At 35.0% G+C, this 20,568-nt stretch overlaps 1 protein-coding gene across 4 annotated transcripts in view; it reads right to left on the reverse strand.

The window, feature by feature from the left end:
• Positions 1-6,503: 6,503 nt before the first annotated feature.
• LOC131078691 (vacuolar fusion protein CCZ1 homolog B) overlaps positions 6,504-20,568 on the reverse strand; it is a 144,455-nt gene continuing 130,390 nt past the window's right edge. For all 4 annotated transcript variants that reach the window (XM_058016463.2, XM_058016464.2, XM_059216783.1 and 1 more), the window contains 3 exons: positions 9,576-9,731; positions 7,248-7,477; positions 6,504-6,857 (listed from right to left, as the gene is read on the reverse strand). In XM_058016463.2, coding sequence (XP_057872446.2) covers positions 6,827-6,857; positions 7,248-7,477; positions 9,576-9,731 — 417 coding nt within the window. In that variant the 3' untranslated portion in view covers positions 6,504-6,826. The remainder of the gene's footprint in view (positions 6,858-7,247; positions 7,478-9,575; positions 9,732-20,568) is intronic.

A 20,568-nucleotide genomic window follows, 5' to 3' on the forward strand; every position in this document is an offset into this window, starting at 1 on the left:
GGCATCCCATGCTACCGGTTCTGCTAGAGAAGGTTCTTCCTCTGGAAAGAGGAAAAGGAGAGAGCTTGTGCCTACCAGTGCCCCAAAATCTAAGAAGTAAAAAAAAGGATCAAAAGGAGAAAGACATTGTTGTAATTGAGGATTCGAAATAACCTATGGTTAAGGGAGAGATAGTTGTTGTAGTGCAAAAAGAAAAAGCATCTGAATCTGATCATGAATATAATTTGTTGGATATTACTGGCAGTGCAAATGGGATAAGGAAGATTGGAAAGATGTGGCTTACTTCTGTTGAGACAAATAGGATTGAGAGTAACTCGATGGATCATTTGCTTCAGAACAATATCAAGATTGAAGATGTTGGTGATATGCTTCCAGAATCCCTGTTTGAGATTGTTAAAGAGAGATTGATTCTGCAACCTGTTCATGTAGAAGATTCAGAAGGAGATGATGATATGTATAGTATGTTGGAGAAGTGCAATGATGCACAAAGAGCTCTATCAGTATGCATAAATGAAATGAGAGATTGCATTGATAGTGCTAGCAAATTTTACAGGTATTGTCTTTAATGGCCAGTTGCTACAGTGAAGCATAAAGCTAAGATTGATGCTATTGAAGAAGAGTTGTGTTCCTTGAGTAAGTCATTTGAATTTTTGAGTGACAAGGATGGAGAGCAGAGGAAAAAGGTAAATTCTCTCCAGGCTGAATTATCAATGTTGCAAAGGCAAAGAGAAGATTATGTGAGTACTTTTTGGAAGGTGAAGGAGATTGTTGAAGCAAAATTGGAACATTTCTCAGCATTGCTTAATAGTGTGGTTGAGTATGAGTAGAATCCGTTTGTTCTAGATAGCTTCTCTCATGTTGTTGATTTGTTGGTGGAATGCAAAAGTTTATCAGTTAGTATTAAATTAGCTATGCATTCTTGGGAGGTTCTTCTTCCGGAACTGAAGGAAAAGTAGAAGTAGATATTTCAAAAGAAGAGCAGTTAAGGAATCTTTTTTTCTTGCTTACATTTTTTTAACATTTTCTTTTTGTTGGCACCCTTTGTCGTTGTCAAAGGGGGAGAGAAATAGCGATAGGAGATATTAGTCATATGAGTAAGGGGGAGTTTCGAGTTTCATGCATTATTCTTTTTTAAATGTTTTGTCATCAATGACGAAGGGGGAGATTGTTAGACATGTGAATATTGTTATTGTTGTCATTGATGTCAAATCTAGTCATCTGATTAGACCAGATCAGTTGGAAACAATTTTGGTATCAATGGAAGATAGATATGTATGTGATATGATGCAACAAGGCATAGTTGATCTACTGGAGTTATTTTCGAAAGATCCTTATTTCTGAAATCCTGAGTTGTGCTTATTTTGGCTTGCATCATGTTCTGGTATCAATTGTCTGTGTTTCGATATTAGTGGTAGCTGTATTTTGGAGTTAGGAGTTGCTATGCTTGGAGTTTTGCACTTATGGGTCCATATCTATGGGTTCGGTAGACTCTTGTTATGTTTTGGTAATTAAGGTATATGCATCGATAAATGTAACGTGTAAAGGAAGCATGTAGAAGTTCATATGAAGGTCGACTTTGTTATCATGTTTTCAATTAAGGATTTATTGGATAATGTGTTGATCCAAGCAACATATTATCTGTGCTTGGCTGACATATTGTCTTGGTGTATATGCTTACCAGATGTATATATATTCAACATTATGTGTGTGGTGATAAGGAAGTTGAGAGAAATGCGAGTGCAGTGAATAGCATAGTAAGGAGTGTGCGAGTAATAGAGTCGTGGACATAAGAGCAGTTGGTTAGTAGAGTGAAGACACAGTGGTGTAGTAATCCCTTATTGGATTTGATGTTGGTGATTGTCAACAGTGTAACAATAATCCTTTACCGAATCCACTGTGTGTTAAATGCAAGTTGTTATTTGAGCTTAATTTGGAATTGACCTCATGCATTAGGAGATGTAATTTTCCTTAGTTCAACTATTTTTCTATTGCAGTGAGCTTTCTGATAGTGAGCCACTTTTGTAATCTAGCAGTGAGTTGCTCCTTTTGTAAATACCGTATAACTAGTTATATCATCTTGAGAGCTAACGCTCTCCATGGTTTTTCCCATTTGGGTTTTCCACGTATAAAATCTGGTGTTTCATTTGTGGCTGCGTTATTTATTTATTTTGCATTTTGGTATTTCACGTTGATGAGTTTAATTGATGAAATTGACATATCAGTAAAAGCTTAAAAAGTGTGGAAAGTTTTAAATTTTGTGGGAATATTGATTCACCCCCCCTTCTTAGTATTTCGGTCCATTCAACCAATTCAACATATACTTGGTATCACTTGGGTTGTTCTAATCGTAGTTTTTATTTTTTTCCTTTCACTTACAATATAGGGTAGGTGTAGACTTAATTAAATTAATAGACCTAAGGTTTTTAATTCCTCTATTCAAAATAATAATAATAATAATTTCTTATGACTAAAATTGATCTAATGATATTGAATCATCAATGATATGATTAGTATAAAACTTTGATCAAATAATAAATAAAAATCTACATCATGTTTTGTATTAATCTCTCTTATATGATTTTTTATTGTAATACTCACTCAGTTGACTCAGGGCTACAACCTATTTTGTTATACATGTAAAAAGGATATTGTATAAAAGCGGGAAATAGAGGATAAGCAATGCAAAATAGATGTAGACAGGACACCTGATATTATATTGTATATGTTTTGAACTATTTTAATATAAAAAAAATCTACATCATGTTGATACTACTTCATATTTATAAGATATGAAGTAGTTTAATAGATGGTGAACTTATGCTACTAAGAATAGTATTAATAAAAAGAAAGAAAATAGTATATGTTTTCAATGAGTTGTTGCATATTATAATTCCTAATACACATCTATTTTCAAAATAAATATACAAATAAATCATTATTATATTACTTCATCTCAACCACACATACATCCTTTTCTCTATATTTTTTCCTTTACGATTCCTAATTTTGTATTTTAGTATATACTAGTAAATAATGTTTCTATTGTGTTAAAAATAAATTTATTAATTGAAAAAAAATCAAGTAGGTTTTGATCACAATAACAATTATGATACTATCAATATAAAGTTCTTTTCACCTTTTTTCATTGTGTATCGATCACACATTTATGCCTTTAGAGACACCTAATAATTTAGATCTAATTATCTAAGATCAATGTAAAAGACTTGACCACCAAAGAGCCCTAAATAATTATATTAATCTCAAAAGATATACACCAATATATTTACTTATCCATTTGAAAGTAAATGGACAACATAAGAGTACCTACAAAAGAACCTTATAATCCACTATCTCATGCCTCCAATATAGAGGAATGTTGGAAATAAGAACCATCAAGTGATATCCGAAACCATGAACCATGGCAAAAATGAAATGCCCTTATGACTGTGATCAAGCATCTCAAAATAGCATGTAGCTCCTCTTACACAATTCTTACATGTCATAGATGTTATAGATTATGTCACAATGATCAATTGAACAAGATTCCATTCTTAAGCATTCTATGAGAGCATTCAATATTTGATTCATAACCACCAAATTGGAAAAATAATCTATAAATTTTGATTTTGATTTTTTCAATTAACCTCCTTATTTAATGTCTTCTAATATAATCTCTCAAGTATCCTGAAAAATAAATAGTAAATAAATAATACCGTCGCCCATTGTTTGGTGTTCCATTTAACCGACTTCAACATATTTGAAGTTTATATGTTAGTTAATGTCTACATAATTAGCTATAACTAATCAATACTTAAGATTGCAATCACTCCTTATTTCAAGGATGGGAGAGCTTTATAAATGTGTCTCTGTGTGTTTTTTTAGCTTCATCACTAGCCATAGAGAGTGCTGTTTGGTAGTCACTTTCTATTAGTAATGATGCGATGTGATGTTTGAACATTAGAAGTCATTTTGGGTGGAGTTCAAATGTTGTCTATTGCAACAAATAATGTAGTTATAGAATCATCGTGGGCAATGATATTTTTGTGAAGTTTTCATGCTGACTAATGTTCTCATTGAAATTTCAAGATTTTTCGTTTTGAAGGTGGACGTGCTTTTAGATGAAAAATAAGTTGCGAATGCCTTCTAAAGTTTTTTAGTTCATTGTGATGATAAAATTTAATGCAAGAAATCACACGTATCCTTGAAAGGTGCACTATTTTCTCACCAATGATAAGGTTAGAAGGGTTTAAGGTTATTTCAACAATATCTACAATTTGTTGTTGAGGGTTTTGTGGGTTATTTGGAATGGTAGTATTAGTGGATGTACTATGGTTTGATAAGAGATTTTTGTAATTTTATAAATATGCATTAGATTTGTGAGAAGCTTTTTGTTTGTTTGTATTTCATAGATTTGTTTGGATCTAAATAATTCTCAATATCATTCATGGATCCTAATATCATTGTCAAATTCATTGCCAATCATAAAGGATAATTCTCTCAATTGAAAATCACCAATAAAAATCATTATTATATACAATTAAAAGATTGGTCAAGAAGTGCCCATTTCAAGGTAATATGTAAAGGAATTAGTTGTTTATGCTCAATGATTCTTAGGGGTGGACTAATAACATTGGTTGTGGTTGTGTTTGAACTAGGATACACGAAATAAAAAATCCAACACTAGTACCAACACTCACTACTAAATTATAATACCAAATAAAGAGAAATATGAAACAATTCCGACATTAATCTTATGAAGAAAGACAAACACATTATCTTATTGAAACAAATTCCAGCAACATTTTGGAACAGTAATAACACTAAATAATAACAAAAATGAAGAAAAAGTAACCACCACAAAAAAGAGAGAAAGACACCAACTCATCCTAAGTAAATATTTTCAAAAAAATTTCTAACCTCCAAATGTTGAAATCAATATATTATCAAAAACACAACAATTACAATATAATATTAGGCTTCCAACCTTCACATGAGATCAACCCTCTCAATTAAAGAGAAAACTATGCAAGATATGACATTCTTCAACAATAGTGACTAATTCTTGTTGCATTTCTCATGCAATTAATCTGAAGAACAAAAGACAACCACACATCTCATTCCACGCTTCTCAAGATCTCTCAACAAGCAGCTAAAGCCTCCAAGTGCATACATCAAAATTCACTCACAATGAGCATGCACAATATGATAATCAACCAAAAGATGATGTTTATCCTCCATCTCAAGCCTTTATTTGTAGACAAGAAAGCAACCAACAAAAAAAATTCACTAGATTTCTTCTGCAACCATTATCCAATTCCCCAAGCACCAATAATTAATGCACCAAGCATCTCCAAGGTGGTGCCCAAGTACGAGCCTAGGACCGAGCCTAGGACCAAGAGTCAAAAAAATTCTCCAAGGTACCTCAATTGCCCCCTCTAAACCTAGTTCCAAGATCAACTTGCTAAATGTGACCCAAATATTAAATATTTTTTACAATATTAAATGCATTTTATAATAAACATCATAAACTAAATGCATTTCTCCAATGAGCCCAATAAACCATGTGCCCCCTAATACATGACCCCCCAAATATTAAATGCATTTTCCCCAACATGCCACCAACATTAAATGCATTTGCCTGCTGCACACAACCCTATATAGGAGTATTGAAGTTTTCTCCAACTATGGTGCCCCATTTTGAGATGGATCACAATTTTACAAAATATCATTTTTTTTCTACACCCACACACTTACACATGCACGCACACTACACGGGGACACACATCAATTAAAGGTCTTTAATATATTAAGTTGTAAACTTAAAAAACGAATGAGAAGGCCTTTAGTGAATGTATGTGCACACACATACACATATGTACATGTGTATCCAAGTGCACATACATGTATATATAATATACATATGTATACATAATATACATATGTATACATAATATACATATGTATACATGTGTGTACATATACACGTACATTTACACAAGCGAGCGGCTGTGTGCACTCTCACACATACTTGTTGCCCTCTTCATAATTGCTGCTTGTTTTATCATAGTTACTATATTTGAAAAATCCAATTCGTTCTAGAAGTAAAAAAAAGTTGGTTAGTCCTATAAGTAAAAAAGAAAAACTGAAATCTGAACTGAATCAGATAAATCCAGTAGGTCCCAAAGATGAAAGTTTAATGATACCACGTATGCATAACTTAATATTTAGATTTTGAATATATTTAGTTTAGCTTGATCATCTGCTAATTGTTTAATTGCAAATAATTCTATTTTATTCTGATAAAATTTAAATTCTACATAGGAGTTTTGTTTTAAGAAGACTTGAAATTTGAAATGAAAACGTGCTACTGCACAATGCATTGGAAGCTAAATATACCTTAACATTTTAGATAATTATTTTCTATGAATTTTGAATAACGTCCTACTTATGTAACATAATCTTACTTTGTATGACAAGGTAATTAAAATAAAAATCCAATCCCGTGAGCAAATTGATACACATCTCATATTCAGGAAAAAGGAGATACCGCTGCTGATGTTGAATAAAAATGAGACTAAGCAATGCAACTCTTAATGTTGCCAAATAGCCAAAGTTCTAACATGCACATATGAATGCAGTAATGATGGAGTTTATGTTAATTAAATAAAATATTCCACACGAGGAATTATTCTGTATATTAAGTAGAATTCCTAAACTTTAATAAATACACTTTGCAGGCTACCTCTTTTGTTTGACAGGACTACTTGACTGTTGTGAGACTTTACAGGTACATCTGTCTAACAATAATTAATATACATATAACAGTTTAGTCCGAGGAAAATACACCATTACAGTACCTGGAGGAAAACAATACTGTATCAGCATTCGAAAGTGATCCTATTACAAGAGTCGTTTCAAAGAACAAAATGAACTGCATCATCAAGTGCCCAATTTATTGCAGGATTTATGATACGGAACCAATATGCATATGTCTGAATGGAAATCTAATTTAAATATTTCTCTCTCAAATTTTATTAACCAATACTGAATGTGAGAGAAATATGAAAAAAACGGTGGACAAAATAAGGAGAACTACACATTCACAATAAAAAACTATACAATAAAAGGATAAAGATCATTCTCCATCAAGTTGATTTGTAAATCTTTTGTTTAATAAAATCAAGATGCTACCAGGGATACAAAAGCTTGCACAATTGCACTAAATACTGCTATAAAAAGTTTCATACCTTTTGCTAAATTTCTCCACAGCATCAGATGCATAGAGAAGTGTCTCACTAGCTTTTTCAAGAGCCATATAAAGCTCATTTCCACCACTGATCCTAGAAATGATCCATGAATTATTTTTTGCTCTCATGCAAACTTCCAAATCCTGTCCATGAATTTGATTGTCTCTTTCTGCCCTCTTCTTTACCAAATCAACTTCTGCTCTCATCTTGCTTAAGGCAGCCAAGGAGCTCTAGAAGGACAAAATAAATCTTTATTAGAAACAAAACCTTCTTTGTCTGCTTGCTACAATAGCACTAAGCAATCTCACATTACTAAAAAGCAGCATTTCTTGGAGTTTCCACTTTCCAGGACTGGTGGACACAAGGACGTGGGGATGGCAACAAATTTCCCAAATTTTGGGGATGGCTATTGATACAACTTAAACAGACAAAATGCATCTGAAATTTAAAAAACATAAATATGATGTGCTGAATTTGCAAGGAAATCTTCTCTCTTCTAGTCTTTTAGGGGGTTTTAGCATTTTTTTCCTTTAAAGTTTAAAATAATAAAAAGGTACTTTTTAAATTGTTATTCACCAAATGGACTAGGCTGTCCAGCCTCGGAAAAAAGGGGAAATACCCTCCAAGATCCCAAGTCCCTGGAACCTTTAGAATATCACGTGGACCCTTGGGGATGTGTCCCCATTGAATGCGGCTAAAAAGGAAATTTGGATTGGTTAATTTGATGACAAGTGCAATATAAGAAGGATCCAAACAGTCAAATCCATCATTTGGGAGAAGCAAATAAGCAACCCATTAACTTTGCCTTGACCCATTTTGCTCCATTGCAGTTCTAAGTCTATAAATTCTATTATCTGATCAATAAAGGCCCACATTCACTAAAAGTGATGACAACACATATATCATTCAGGGTGGATATAATGTTATCAGTTGATGTTCCAATGTAAGGAAAGAAAAATTGTATATAAAGTGACACAAATGACAAAATGATGCATTGCCAAGACATGGGAAAACTAGCAAGGCAACATAAAACAAACAGTTAAGGAAGAACTGCAATACAAATACTCAAGGGAGCCGATAAAACAATTATAATTATGCCACACTGCAGTCGAGATCAAATGCAATCAATGGATAAGAACTATCTAAAAAGTCATGGCACAGGGAGCACACAAATTCCAAAAATAAATAGAGTTGTACTGCACAAATACAAGCTTGTTATAATGCTTCAAAGGGAAAATCTATGAAAAGTCCCAAAAGACTCTTGCTTGTTAGAATAAAGAAAACGCCTTAAGCAGTTTAGTGGACAGGTTAGACAAACATTATCCATAGTTCCAAGGAATTTTCTAACGGGGGGATGTAGGGACACGGAGACGGGTTTTGGGGACAGGTCGACCAAGGGCCTAAATTTGGGGATGACAGGGGGCAGCTGCGGAGCAGTGGTGGGGTGGTGGAGGGCACCTGATATACAATTTGAGGTGAATTAAAATCTTCAAGGCAATATAACATCTCTGTGGGTGCCCAATGAAATGCAAACTAGTTTTCACAAAGTTAAAGGTTGCAATCAGTATGTAATGGCATGTGCCATATAGTAAGCAATTTGGCTGCGTCCCCAGCAAATAGTAAAGTCATCAACATCCAAGTAAAGTCAACAAATGCTGAAAAAATTGGTTAAATCCTTGTTAATGAAATATTTAAAAGGAAAGAATGTAAAAAGCTAGCAGAAGGAGAGACCTAGAGGACTTGGATACTTTCATCTTCAAATAGAAAAATATAGTGTCTATTGATCCTTGTGGCTTCCTGAAAGAACTGCCCTAGCCTACAAGACTATTGTGGGGAAAATTTAGAAAAATATGAGTACCATCAAATAGTTTTCACAACTCAGTATTTCATTGAGAACCATTGTTTTGTTTTGAATTACATTTTTAGATGTATCTAAGCTAAGGCCAGCCCTTTCCCCCACTTGGGTGAACTTTTTATATTCTATACCATGCAATGTCCATCTTTCAATCTTGATGACTTCTTTTAAAATGCAAGATGTTGACAGGGGAGCACAAAAGAGATATCCACCATGGAAAAACTGAAAACCACTGCAAGACTAAATGTAAAGTCTTACAATTAGTTTCAAGTTTCCTGTAAATTCTTTAAGATTTATCATGTTTGTCATTCTTTGAAGGTGAAATATCTTCTCTTAATTTCTATTATTCTGATTAATACATCAGTGTTTATCAAGTTCATTTGCTCTATATAGCAATTTTACAGAATAGAAAACAGGAAATAAACCTAATACAAGACTATTTAAAGAATGAGAGATGGGAAGAGGCTACCTACCTTTGAAAGCGTTGTAACCTTTCCAGGAGGAGATGCCCTCGACACATTTTTATCATTATCACAAAACAAGTACCTGTATCCAGGTACATGGTAGGTATTGCCACCCCCCCACTCTCTACTTAATTTCTCCTCCAGCTTTAATATCTTTAGATATGCCTGATATCAAAATGAAGAAAATACCATATGTGAGCTCTCAACAGCAAAAAATACTATATTGAAGGTCGAAGCTCAATGGCACGATGTACAATTTATTTTCTTCATGAACCACAATAAAACAGGTAGAACAAGAAAACAAATAGCATACAAAATTGTAATATAAATTTTCAACACATACACCAAGTCAAAAATTCAATGAATGTTTTCAAGCTGAAGCTTATTTGAATTTCTACTGTATCGAACTTGCACCCTTTCCAAGCATCTTTGTTCCAAAAACAGTGGCACTTGAAACAAAAATTCTAACAATACTATATTTGCCAGCTTGTGTTTGAAAGAGATCCTTCCACTCAAGCTCTCTAAATTTCAAAGCAAAATCACTGGACCATATGGCATTGAGTCTCAAACAAAAATTTCATCATCCATTGTCATCAATCTGAAATTCGATTTCTGATGGGATTGGGCTTAAAGCTAGTCTGTCATGCTCCCACCATGAAGGAGATATCGATGCCCTAGAATATCGTTTTATCTTTGACTTAACGATTTTCTGAAAAGAGGTGATCGGACAGCATGGTAATGAGCAGAGATAATCACTTAAGGAACGATGACTAATAGAAACAACAGTGATTAGACAGCAATCAAATATTACAAACAGCAATAATTAACCAGCGATGAAAGAAGCATTAAGAGGTGCGATTAAGAATGGTTATGATTGGTTATGAAAAGATATCACTAAGGATCGGTTATGAAGAGGCACGTTCCTTTCTGAATGGGCAGCAACTTCCAAAGGGACGTCTATCTTCATGGAACCATTGAGGTATATATTGAGGAAGAGCGAATGGACAAGGAAAAGGAATCAATCTTTGAAGAAGAACAATGATACAGATTCAGACACCTGCAGCAATTAATAAGAGAACACAAGAATCCAAATCGGGCAAGGATCATTGTAACCAGCAAATACAAACCAAGATCGGACCTGTCATAGATTAGATCCAGATTTCTCATACCAACAGTTGATAACATTAATAACTATTATTGTGGTATATGTTTAGCCCATTAGTTAGCACTTGGATAGGGAAAGCAGATACAAACACCCCACTAGGTATGCCACCCCGATTGGATGTCCATTGTGCCTGCCACTGGGGCCGCGAGGGTGAGTGCTCACTCTTGAGCTTCGTGCGGGGATGGCTTCAGGCAGACCAATCATGCCTCCTTCCCAAAACCCTAATGTGATTGAATAGTGGGTAGTAATATAGAATCTAGATATTGTCTATTTATTGATTTGAGATTATTACATGTGGAATATCAAACATTCTAGTGCTATGGGTCCTAATCTAATGAAGAAGGCTGTAAAGTCTCCTATTCCTGAGATGGGACCAAATTTTTTTGACAAGGTAGAACACTTCACAGAGATGGGGCTTATCTGTTAGTTGCAGAAGTTTTGGTCAAGTCTTGGAGATCTCCATGCTTAGATCGCAAAGATTTGCAAAAGCTTTATCTCAACTGATTTAGTCATGTACCCATGTGCATGGGGTATATTAATAGCAGTTTGTGGTTCAGTACATAGAAGCATAATTACTAAAAGAATCCTGATTTTCACAATTTTTAAAAAATCATGGTCGAAATGATTTTTTCCCCAAAAAATAACAATTTAATCAGATGTGATTTCCAACAATGTGTAATGATTTTCAAGGGTTTAAATCACATAAAAATTGTGCAAAAAATTGCCCGAAAAATGCATTTACTATCCATAAACCTGTCACACAACCCTAACCATGTGAAATCACTATTTAATCAGGTTTTTTCATTGATTTTTAGCACAGAACTAAGCACTAGCTGCTGAGACCTGGTTCACCATCAAAGATTTTCTAGATTACATCAGGTTGCTGACGCAAATCACAGGTAGGTGACCTTGAATGGACGTATCTTTCTAATAGATGTTAAGGACATTAAAATAGAGACATGTTCTTTTGTATGCTTCTACGTTGATGTTAAGGACATTAACATGGAATGGTTAAGAGATGTGCTACTTTTTTTTCAATATTCCACACTACTATCATTTGCCTTAGGCTCGTATAAATCCAAAAACACAATTTAACAGGAAATAATAGACAATATTATAAATACTAAGGCTTCTATCTAATTTTTTTAACATATATGATCCGTATAACAATACTTGGCAAAAGTAAATATATACTAAATTGAAACGAAACTCTATTGGCTTGATATCAACCTAAAGAGGTTTGTTTTCAAATTCTTGTGATCTTGACTATCAAAAGAATTTTAACATTTCAATTATCAACAACAATACCAAGGTGGTTGTTAGATTATCAAGGTTAGATTGGGACAAATTTCCTTTTTAGATGCCAACAAAGTGTAATAATTTGGAGCTTCAATTTGACACTAGCCATCAAGTTTTAATGACAAGTAGCTAGGGTAGTAACAATTGTATAGTCAAGTGGAAAGCAAAAGTATATACATAACAATATATAGACATTGTGGAACTGAAGCAAAATGGTTTATATTAGAAAGATAAAAATCAGCTTGTAGTGCTGAAAAAAATTAATTGTAATTTTATATCAAAATGAAGGATTGTTTTGGTTATATTTAAATTTACTATATATTTTGCAAGCTTAATGCTTTGTTAATTGGTGAAACTCACTGTTTAAATGCATGCCCTGCACTTGTTAGGGAACTACATTCCATTTAGGCTCATCATGTACATGGAGGTTCAGAAGGCCTGCAAGGAGTACAATAGCAATACATGAATGCTTTAGACATATACAGCGTAGTATTCCATGCATGTTAAATAGGTATCAGGCAAACTAATACATGCCTTGAGAGAAGTCATGCCCTAGTCTTGTGGGCTTATCTTAATCCTTCCCGAAACAGGCCTCATTTTCTCTTTAATGATCCAGATAGATTTCAGGAGCAACTGTCCCATTGAAAGGGAATGTTCCTCGTGCTTTGACTTTTCACTGAAACTTGTACCTATAATATTTTAAACTCTCAACTCAAAGTCCATCAATGTTTTTAACTCCATCATCCACTCATACACAACATCGAGGAAAATTTACTTGAATAATAATAGCTAAAATTTGTTGGATTATTTGTCATTGATGTCAAAGGCTTAATTGAGCTTGATTATGAATTTTGGTTGAGCTACTTGTGTGCCTGGCTGCTTGAGGTGCTTGACCTGTTTCAGTCAGCTATGTGTGTGCCTACCTGTCACCTTTGTTAGCTGCTCAAGCCATGTCAGCTTTGAATATTCAAAAATTTGTTTTGAAGTTTATTTCTCGAATATATGTTTATGGCATCTATTTTTAAGGTTGGGCGTATTGATGTTGTGGCTTTCTTCCAAGTCTTGTGGCTGCGTTTTTTTTTTGAGGCTTAACAGAAGATATTTTACTTGGGAGAGTTAATTCCTGTGGGCATTTTTTTTAATTCCCGTGGGAGCAACTTAATGCCATGCACAGCTTCCGTTTTCTTTAGCCGCTATTTTTGCTTCTTGATGCATTAAAAAAGTCGTGGGGATAGAAAGTAAAGGATATACTTGGTTGATGTGTTCGATTTTATTTTCTGAGACCGAAAAAGCATCCTTTGATTTAAAAAAGGATGGAAGATATTAATAGGTTCTTTGTGCTGTGCGTGGACTTCGATTTTTTTTTGAATCACAGTGTGTGCGTTAAAAAAAGGCTTGGTTATTATTATTTCTGTGTGTTCCTTTTTCTTCTTGGTTTTGACGGAAGACTCTACTTGTGGAGTTCGTGGATATTGAAAGAAGTTTAAAAATCGTGGTGATAGCCTTTATCGAAAGAAATTAAAAAACATATTGGATTGATTATGCGTGAGGAAGAAAAGATAATCGCTGAATGTTTTTTTTGGAGGGTTGGGATGTTTTTCGGGCTGTGTCTTTTTACATTCAAAAATTATGTCTTTGGTGTGAGATATTGAGCAGCGTACGTCGCAAAAAAAAGAGAAAACTTCAAGAGCTGCCGCTTTTCAATTTTCCTTCAGATAGCCGCCGTCTTCAAGAAACATCTTTGACCTGCGCTATTTTAAAATTAATACGATTTTATGGAATATGATGTTTCGAAGGAAGCTATGTTATTAATTTCCTGTAACGTCTTCTTCAAAAATATACTTTATTTTGGCACGACTTGGTCGAGACAATGTGTGTTTATGTGGTTGTTGAAGGAAGGTGGATTTTCGCATTGGATGAGATTAAATTCTGAGGTAGCTGTTTTTGAAAACGTTGATAATCTGTATTCTTCTCAGCTGACTTGACACATTTTTTTTGGATGGAATAATGCTTCAGTGGCCTACATGTTTTGATTGTGTTCTACAGGTCGGGAGATGTGGAGGTGATAAAAATGAGCAGAAATCTTTTGAAGTGTGAGTTTTATGTTTAGGAGTCCTGACTTTGTATCTGAGATTTCTCTGAAGAATTTGAAATCAGATTGTGTAACAGACTATCAAATATCCAATAACGTGAGGTTGGTTGTATTGAGATTGGAGTCTCATTTGCAGTGAAGTTGGTGCTTCAGTTTTGTGTATTGGAAGGGTTGGTGCCCACTGTGAGTTGTAGCTCACTTCTGTATTCTTGGGTTGGTGCCCATTTGTTTTAATGGAAGATTACTGATGCCGTGGTTTTTTATCCAAAAGGGTTTTCCATGAGTAAAAATTTATGTTGTCTTCTTGCTGTTTGTTTTTGAATCTGTTTTGTCTACCTATTGATTTCAAAAGTTTTAACACTCTCAAATACTGATTCATCTCCCCCTCCCCCCCCCCCCAAGTATTTGCTGTGTGCTTCTCAAAATTGTGCCTCATATAGTTGCTCTCTTCATTTGTACTAGCAGGTCTTTATTATCTAATGGAAAAATATTTAACACTACCTTTTCTGTTTTATAAATCTGCTATAACAGTTATCAACGAGAACATTTCAATATCATTTATGGTCTTTTGAGATGTAAGATAGGGTTTTAAAAGGATTTTCTATTACTCTATCCCGAGTTATTTGATTCAAAATTTGCATTTGCTTCCTTTGTCATATGTTTTCCTTTTCACACTCATAATATAATTCTCTTTCACATCGTTCTAGAAATCGCAAGTATTGTTAAATCACAAATATGAAATAATTGATTCCCATTTTGTAGTTCATGATATTTGCTCAGCAAAGGAAAATTGTCTATTTAATGACTTTCTTGAGATCCTAGAGGCCAACTTGGATGGTCATTACATTAAGTTGAACAACTTAGGAGAGGTTCTGAAGTAGGAACTTCATCATCAAGACCTACAACCCTCTAGCATAGCTCTATTCGTAGTAGTAGGAGTCATTGGCTACGTTTGATTTTTGAAACTTTGTACTTAGTTTAGAGGTTGACATTGAACAAACTATATTATAATTAAAATTTTGTCGACTGTAAGTCTGTAACCATCTTGTTATTATTTATGCACTATGAAGTATGCTTTGTGCCATGCAATGTAATCAGCAATACAAATATAAACAGCAAAATCCCATTTTTTGTAATTGACGGGTTAAACTCTCTATTTTATTTGTTCTCTATATCTCTATGCTATGGAAATGCCCTTGATTTTTTTCTTTTAAAAAGTATTTTCGTCTTTTTTTCTACAATTTTTTACATTTTTTTAAATCTCATTTTTTCAAAAAATCTTATACTTTTGGTTTGCTGATATTTTTCCCAAATAGTTTTTGTTTCTATGGTTCTGTAGAAGATCAGGAATACCTTGAGGCTGGCCCTTGGTTTTGTGGTAGTGCTTTTCTCTTTCTGAAGCCTTGGTTTCTTGTGTTTAAGCCCTATTAAGAATTTTTTTTTGTGGTGTAAGTCTAGGTTAGGTTACCTAATTTCCTTTTATAGTATTGGCTTTCCTCCAGTTTCTTGGCTATAGGTGATGCCCTGGCTGAGCACATTTCTATTTCTCCTTAATGATTACTGGGTCACATAACACTTTTTCTCAGTTGCATGCTGAAATGAACACTTATGGGGAATTCTTGAGTAGATTGGTCATAAAGTTGGAGAATGTGTTTGGAAGCAAAGCATGCTTTGGCCTACATCATGTGGCAAATGATTGTTTGCCGCAAAAATCATTTTGTGTCAGCTTCTTGTTGGAAAGATGTCATGCTTTCCCTAGTACTTTGTGTGAGGAAAGATGTCTCAATCTTTCATCTTATTTTTTGTATTTATTAATTGTTTGTTTTTATTTATTATTTGTCTTCAAATGGGAAAGAGGTCCAACTTTGAGGTGACATTCTTGGCCATGTGGGATATTTTGTAAAATGTGTAAGAAGTTGTATGATCATCTAACGTTGACATGTAAGAGAATTTTGTGACATTATAAGATGGGAGTTACCTACGATGGATTCTATGATTGATAAGAGAATAACTACAAGGGAGGTATTTGGAATCTTGACCAACGTTATGATAGTCAATAGTTTATGATGCATGTCATAAAGCATCTTTGAATGGATAATGGAGCAAAATTGGAGCACCTAAGATGGGAGCTATCTCTTTGAAGAACTCAATTTTGCATGCATCAAGCTGAAATAGTGTCCATAATAACACCTTTAATGAGCACCATATCTCCTTGCACCATCTTACACCCTTCACTAGAGAAAACAATCTGCATGTCATCTTTGAATGGATAATGGAGCCAAATGGGAGTACTAGAGGTATATTTCAGATAGTTCAAATAGAGTGTCCAAAATGGAGTTATGGGAATGGCGTTTTGTTTTGTAGATTTTGATAGATAATATAAAGGAAATAGAATAGAGAAACATAAGACAACTCCATGTGATTCTCAGCAAAGTGGATTTGCAAAAAGAATAAACAAGGTATTGATGTAGAGAGGTAGGATTATGCTTAGTGGAGCCAACTTGAAGTAGAAATTCTGGACAAAAAAGATTGCTACAACTTGCTACTTGATTAACAAATCTCCTACATCAGCTCTTGTTGACAAGATCCCTATGAGGCATGGACAAGCAAATAGCCCCCATTGCAACATCCTCATGTTTTTGGTCTCAAGGCATATGCACATATGCATAGGGAGAAGCAGCCAAAATTGGAGAACAAGGTAGTGAAATATATTTTCATTATCTATGGTGTTAATGTGAAAGGGTATTAGCCTTGGGGCCCTATGGCCATGATACTCCTATACAACAGAAATATTATTTTCAAAGAGATTAAACCTCCTTTCACAATATTGCAGCCAAATGAATTAAATGTTTTAAGCGCGATGCCACAACTACGGAACTTTGTTGCCGCTAGGGCTCCATTTGGCACTGATCACAGGTGGGTGCAAAGGTTTTCTTTGCAGAGGACTGGGCTAGAGTCGTCGGATGTCCTTAATGCTTGGTTTTCTCCCAAGCAGGGCAAGGTTTCCTATGTTGATAAAACTCAACAACCCTCAACCTCTAATCTGCAATCGGCACCTGCGGTTAAGGTTTGCTGATTTGAAAATAAACATAGGGATAATGATGGTCGGGGGTTCACGCAGCAACCTCCATCTGGGCCAAAGATGGGAAAGAGGAGAGATTGGGGTCCCTTTGGGCCAGATGGAAGGGCTGCATGGTCAGCTTTCAGGTCGTTCCAGATTGTTGGAGCTTGGAAAGAATATTTTACATGAGGTATAAGAAAACGAAGCCTTTATTGCAAAGCATGGTCTGATTGTCCTATTCAGAGGATTCTGGTCAAGCCTGCTTGATGAGCTTCATTAATAGATTTGTAATGTTCCCAATTTTTAAGTAACAATTAATTAAATTGATTTTTATTAAGATGTCCATAAAATAAATAAAATATTCAAATGATGACTTAGTATTAATTAATTTAATTAAATAATAAATTATTATTATGATGTCACTTTACTAAATAAAGTTTTCCAATATTCAAGTCAGTCTAGTCTTCTAGATGTTTCGTGGAGCTCTTTATAAGGAGGCTAGTTGGGAGAAGTAAAGCATGCTTGATATGATGAATTTGTTTGACGCTTTGCATTAGCTAATCGTTGAGGACAGAAACCTTCAGTGATGGACAAAAACCCGACTCTTCCTAGGAGTGGATTCACAAAGGAGTTCACAGCTGTGCAGAATTTGTGAAGTCTCCATTGGAGGAAAATTTGAGATAAGTTCTATTCAATAAGAAATTTGCTGAGGTTTATTGTTGATTCAGAAGTCAGTATGAAAAATTACCTGATGACTTGGTTAACACATGATGTATTTCCAAATATTCTAATAGCAATTGGTGTTCATGGTAGACCCCGTTTGGTTGGCAAGAATTATATTATTTGTTATGATTGATTTGTATCATGCTAATGTTTAATTTTATTGTGGGTCATTCCTCATTGCCGTAGTGATATATATATTGGGCCTTTTACTAATTGGGTGCGATAAGTTTTACGTTGGTCGTGGGAAAATGATATTTTTAAAGGCTAACAATAATAACAGTTGATAATTCTAATATTTGGCAATAGATATTGTAGTCTTTTTTTTTTATCTGTAATTGATATTGTAGTCTCGCTGTGGATATAAGTGACGAAAATAATTGTTGAATAGTTCTTATGTTTTGTCAAAATATTTGTGTGGGCATAACTTTCATATTGAGCGGACGGAGGCTACTTTCATCATTGCAAATACAAAGGCTGTCAGAACCATTCCATGATTTGCAAAATCATTTCTTGACAGGAAGCACAATGATTTGACGCACAAGAAGCATGTTGATTTTGGTGTGATTCACCTTGGGGGTGCTCTAGGCATCGTGGCGTGAATAAAGTGGGACAACTTCAGACTTAAGTTCTAGCCATTATCGCAACCTTTCCATTTACCCGGAGCCAGTGCAGAATTTTACAAAATCATATTGAAGGATCAACTCCGGCATATTATCACACCATCTGTCGACAACGGAGCTATCCTTTAATAGTAGGTATTGGCCCAGAAGTCTACTGCTGTAATTGGGGGAATGATTGCCTGACTTTACCTTTGTCTCCTACAAGACAAAGCCAGAGATCGTTGTGGTCAGAGTCAGCATCAGAACAATTGGAGTTCTAGTACCAAGGAAAGAGAATAAAACAGTTTGGGCATAGACATTGGGGAAGTCTGCAAGCTTTGACTTGATTAAGGCCAGCCTTCAATATTCAAGCAAGAGTAGCAAAAGAATACCTGGATACATAACTCACAAAAGGAACAGTATGTCAATCTCTAATTTTGAATATATGATTGTGTGCTAAGGTGGATAATTTGACTTGTTGCGTACCTATTTTCTGATTAATATATTGGTGACCACGGTGTCTGAATATATTATGTGACTCATTGGACAGTTGTTACCTGAATGATTGTTCAATTCTAATCCATTCACTTGATAATACTGGTCAATTCTATTTACTTTATTAGCTGTGCATAAGCGGGTATCTTTCAAGATTTCAAATGCATGGCACCCAATCTTGGGAGGAAATGTTCAAATCTACCCTTGTGTGCGAGGATTTTCTGTGGTTGTCTTTGATGACATCTAGAATCATTGCGTTGTCCTATGTGACTACTGATGGGATTGCGAGAAACATTTGCTTATGTTAAAACCTTGGCACCCCTCCTTTGATCCAGCTATTGAATCCTTTTCAGCAATCCCAATTTGGGTAAGACTCACGAATTTTCCACTGCAATTTTGGTTTGAATCCTATTCTGAAGCTATTGTCAGCTCAGGGAAAGTTTTTCTGGGTTGATGAAGGCTCTGCAGACTATTTGCATACCACATATGCCTGCATCTTGGTAGAGATAGATGTCACCAAGGATCTCCACGCCAACATATCCCTTAGCATCAACGGGGGGAGCTGGAATCAGATGACAGATTCTAAGGGTATCCCCTTTTGTTGCCGCGAGTGTTTTCATATTGGGCATTTGGCTGCTCAATGTTTTAAATAGAAGACAGCTAGCCAAGCTACTTGGTGGAGGGATGCTTACCCCTACCACTTTTTGGTGGAGAAAGAAGAAGCTTCTGAGGATGGTGAAACCATTATTGCTGATGATAACAAGATTAGTGGGGATGATCTTCAAAAGAACCCAAACAGAAAAAATCAGGCCTCACCCGGGGCTATGGATGCTCCCCCTCTTGAGAAGAAAGATAGTGCTTAAGCTGCAATGAATAAAAATTTGGAGGTGGGAGATATATTGTAGAGCTCTGTGACTGTTTTGGATGGGGATAAGGAAAATTCTCCAAAAAGAGCCAAAGGCTAACCAGAGACTCGAGGATTTAGAGGAAACCTAGACAGTAGTTCAAAGGAAAAAAAGAAAAATGATGTTAGTTTCAACAAGCTTCTTTGCGTCCATTCTAAGTGTGAAGCGGGTTCTGAGAGTTAAAGTCTTTTGTGCTGCCATGCTTTTCCCTGTAGATCCTATTAAGGGGATTTTGGGGTTAGGTTTTTGGGGTTTTTTGTTGTGGGGATGAGGTTCACCCTTTGTGGCCTCACCTGGTACAGGCCAGGATAAATTTTCCTGCTCGTTAATACAAATGGTGCAGCCCCTTAGCTACTATTTACCGAACAAAAAAAATATTGCAGCCAAAAGATAATGGGAAGACAGATGTGGTTGTTCAACTTTCACCCAAGATTGAGAAATTTGAACTAGATGCTCATGAAGGACCTAAAGAGGAGGGCTTAGATAGTTTGGAACAAGAGGTAGAATCTCCACCTCAATTCTTGATGATGTCCACTCAACGAATATGGCAACCAAAAAGGTATATCCCTCTTGATTGGAGATGTATTTTTGCTTTGGATACTAATAACGATGAACCTAGAACTATGAAAGAGGTGGTAAACATGGATGATTTTGAGCCTTGGA

This window comes from Cryptomeria japonica, chromosome 2, assembly GCF_030272615.1.
Source record: "Cryptomeria japonica chromosome 2, Sugi_1.0, whole genome shotgun sequence".
In the NCBI taxonomy this organism is placed as follows: domain Eukaryota; kingdom Viridiplantae; phylum Streptophyta; class Pinopsida; order Cupressales; family Cupressaceae; genus Cryptomeria; species Cryptomeria japonica.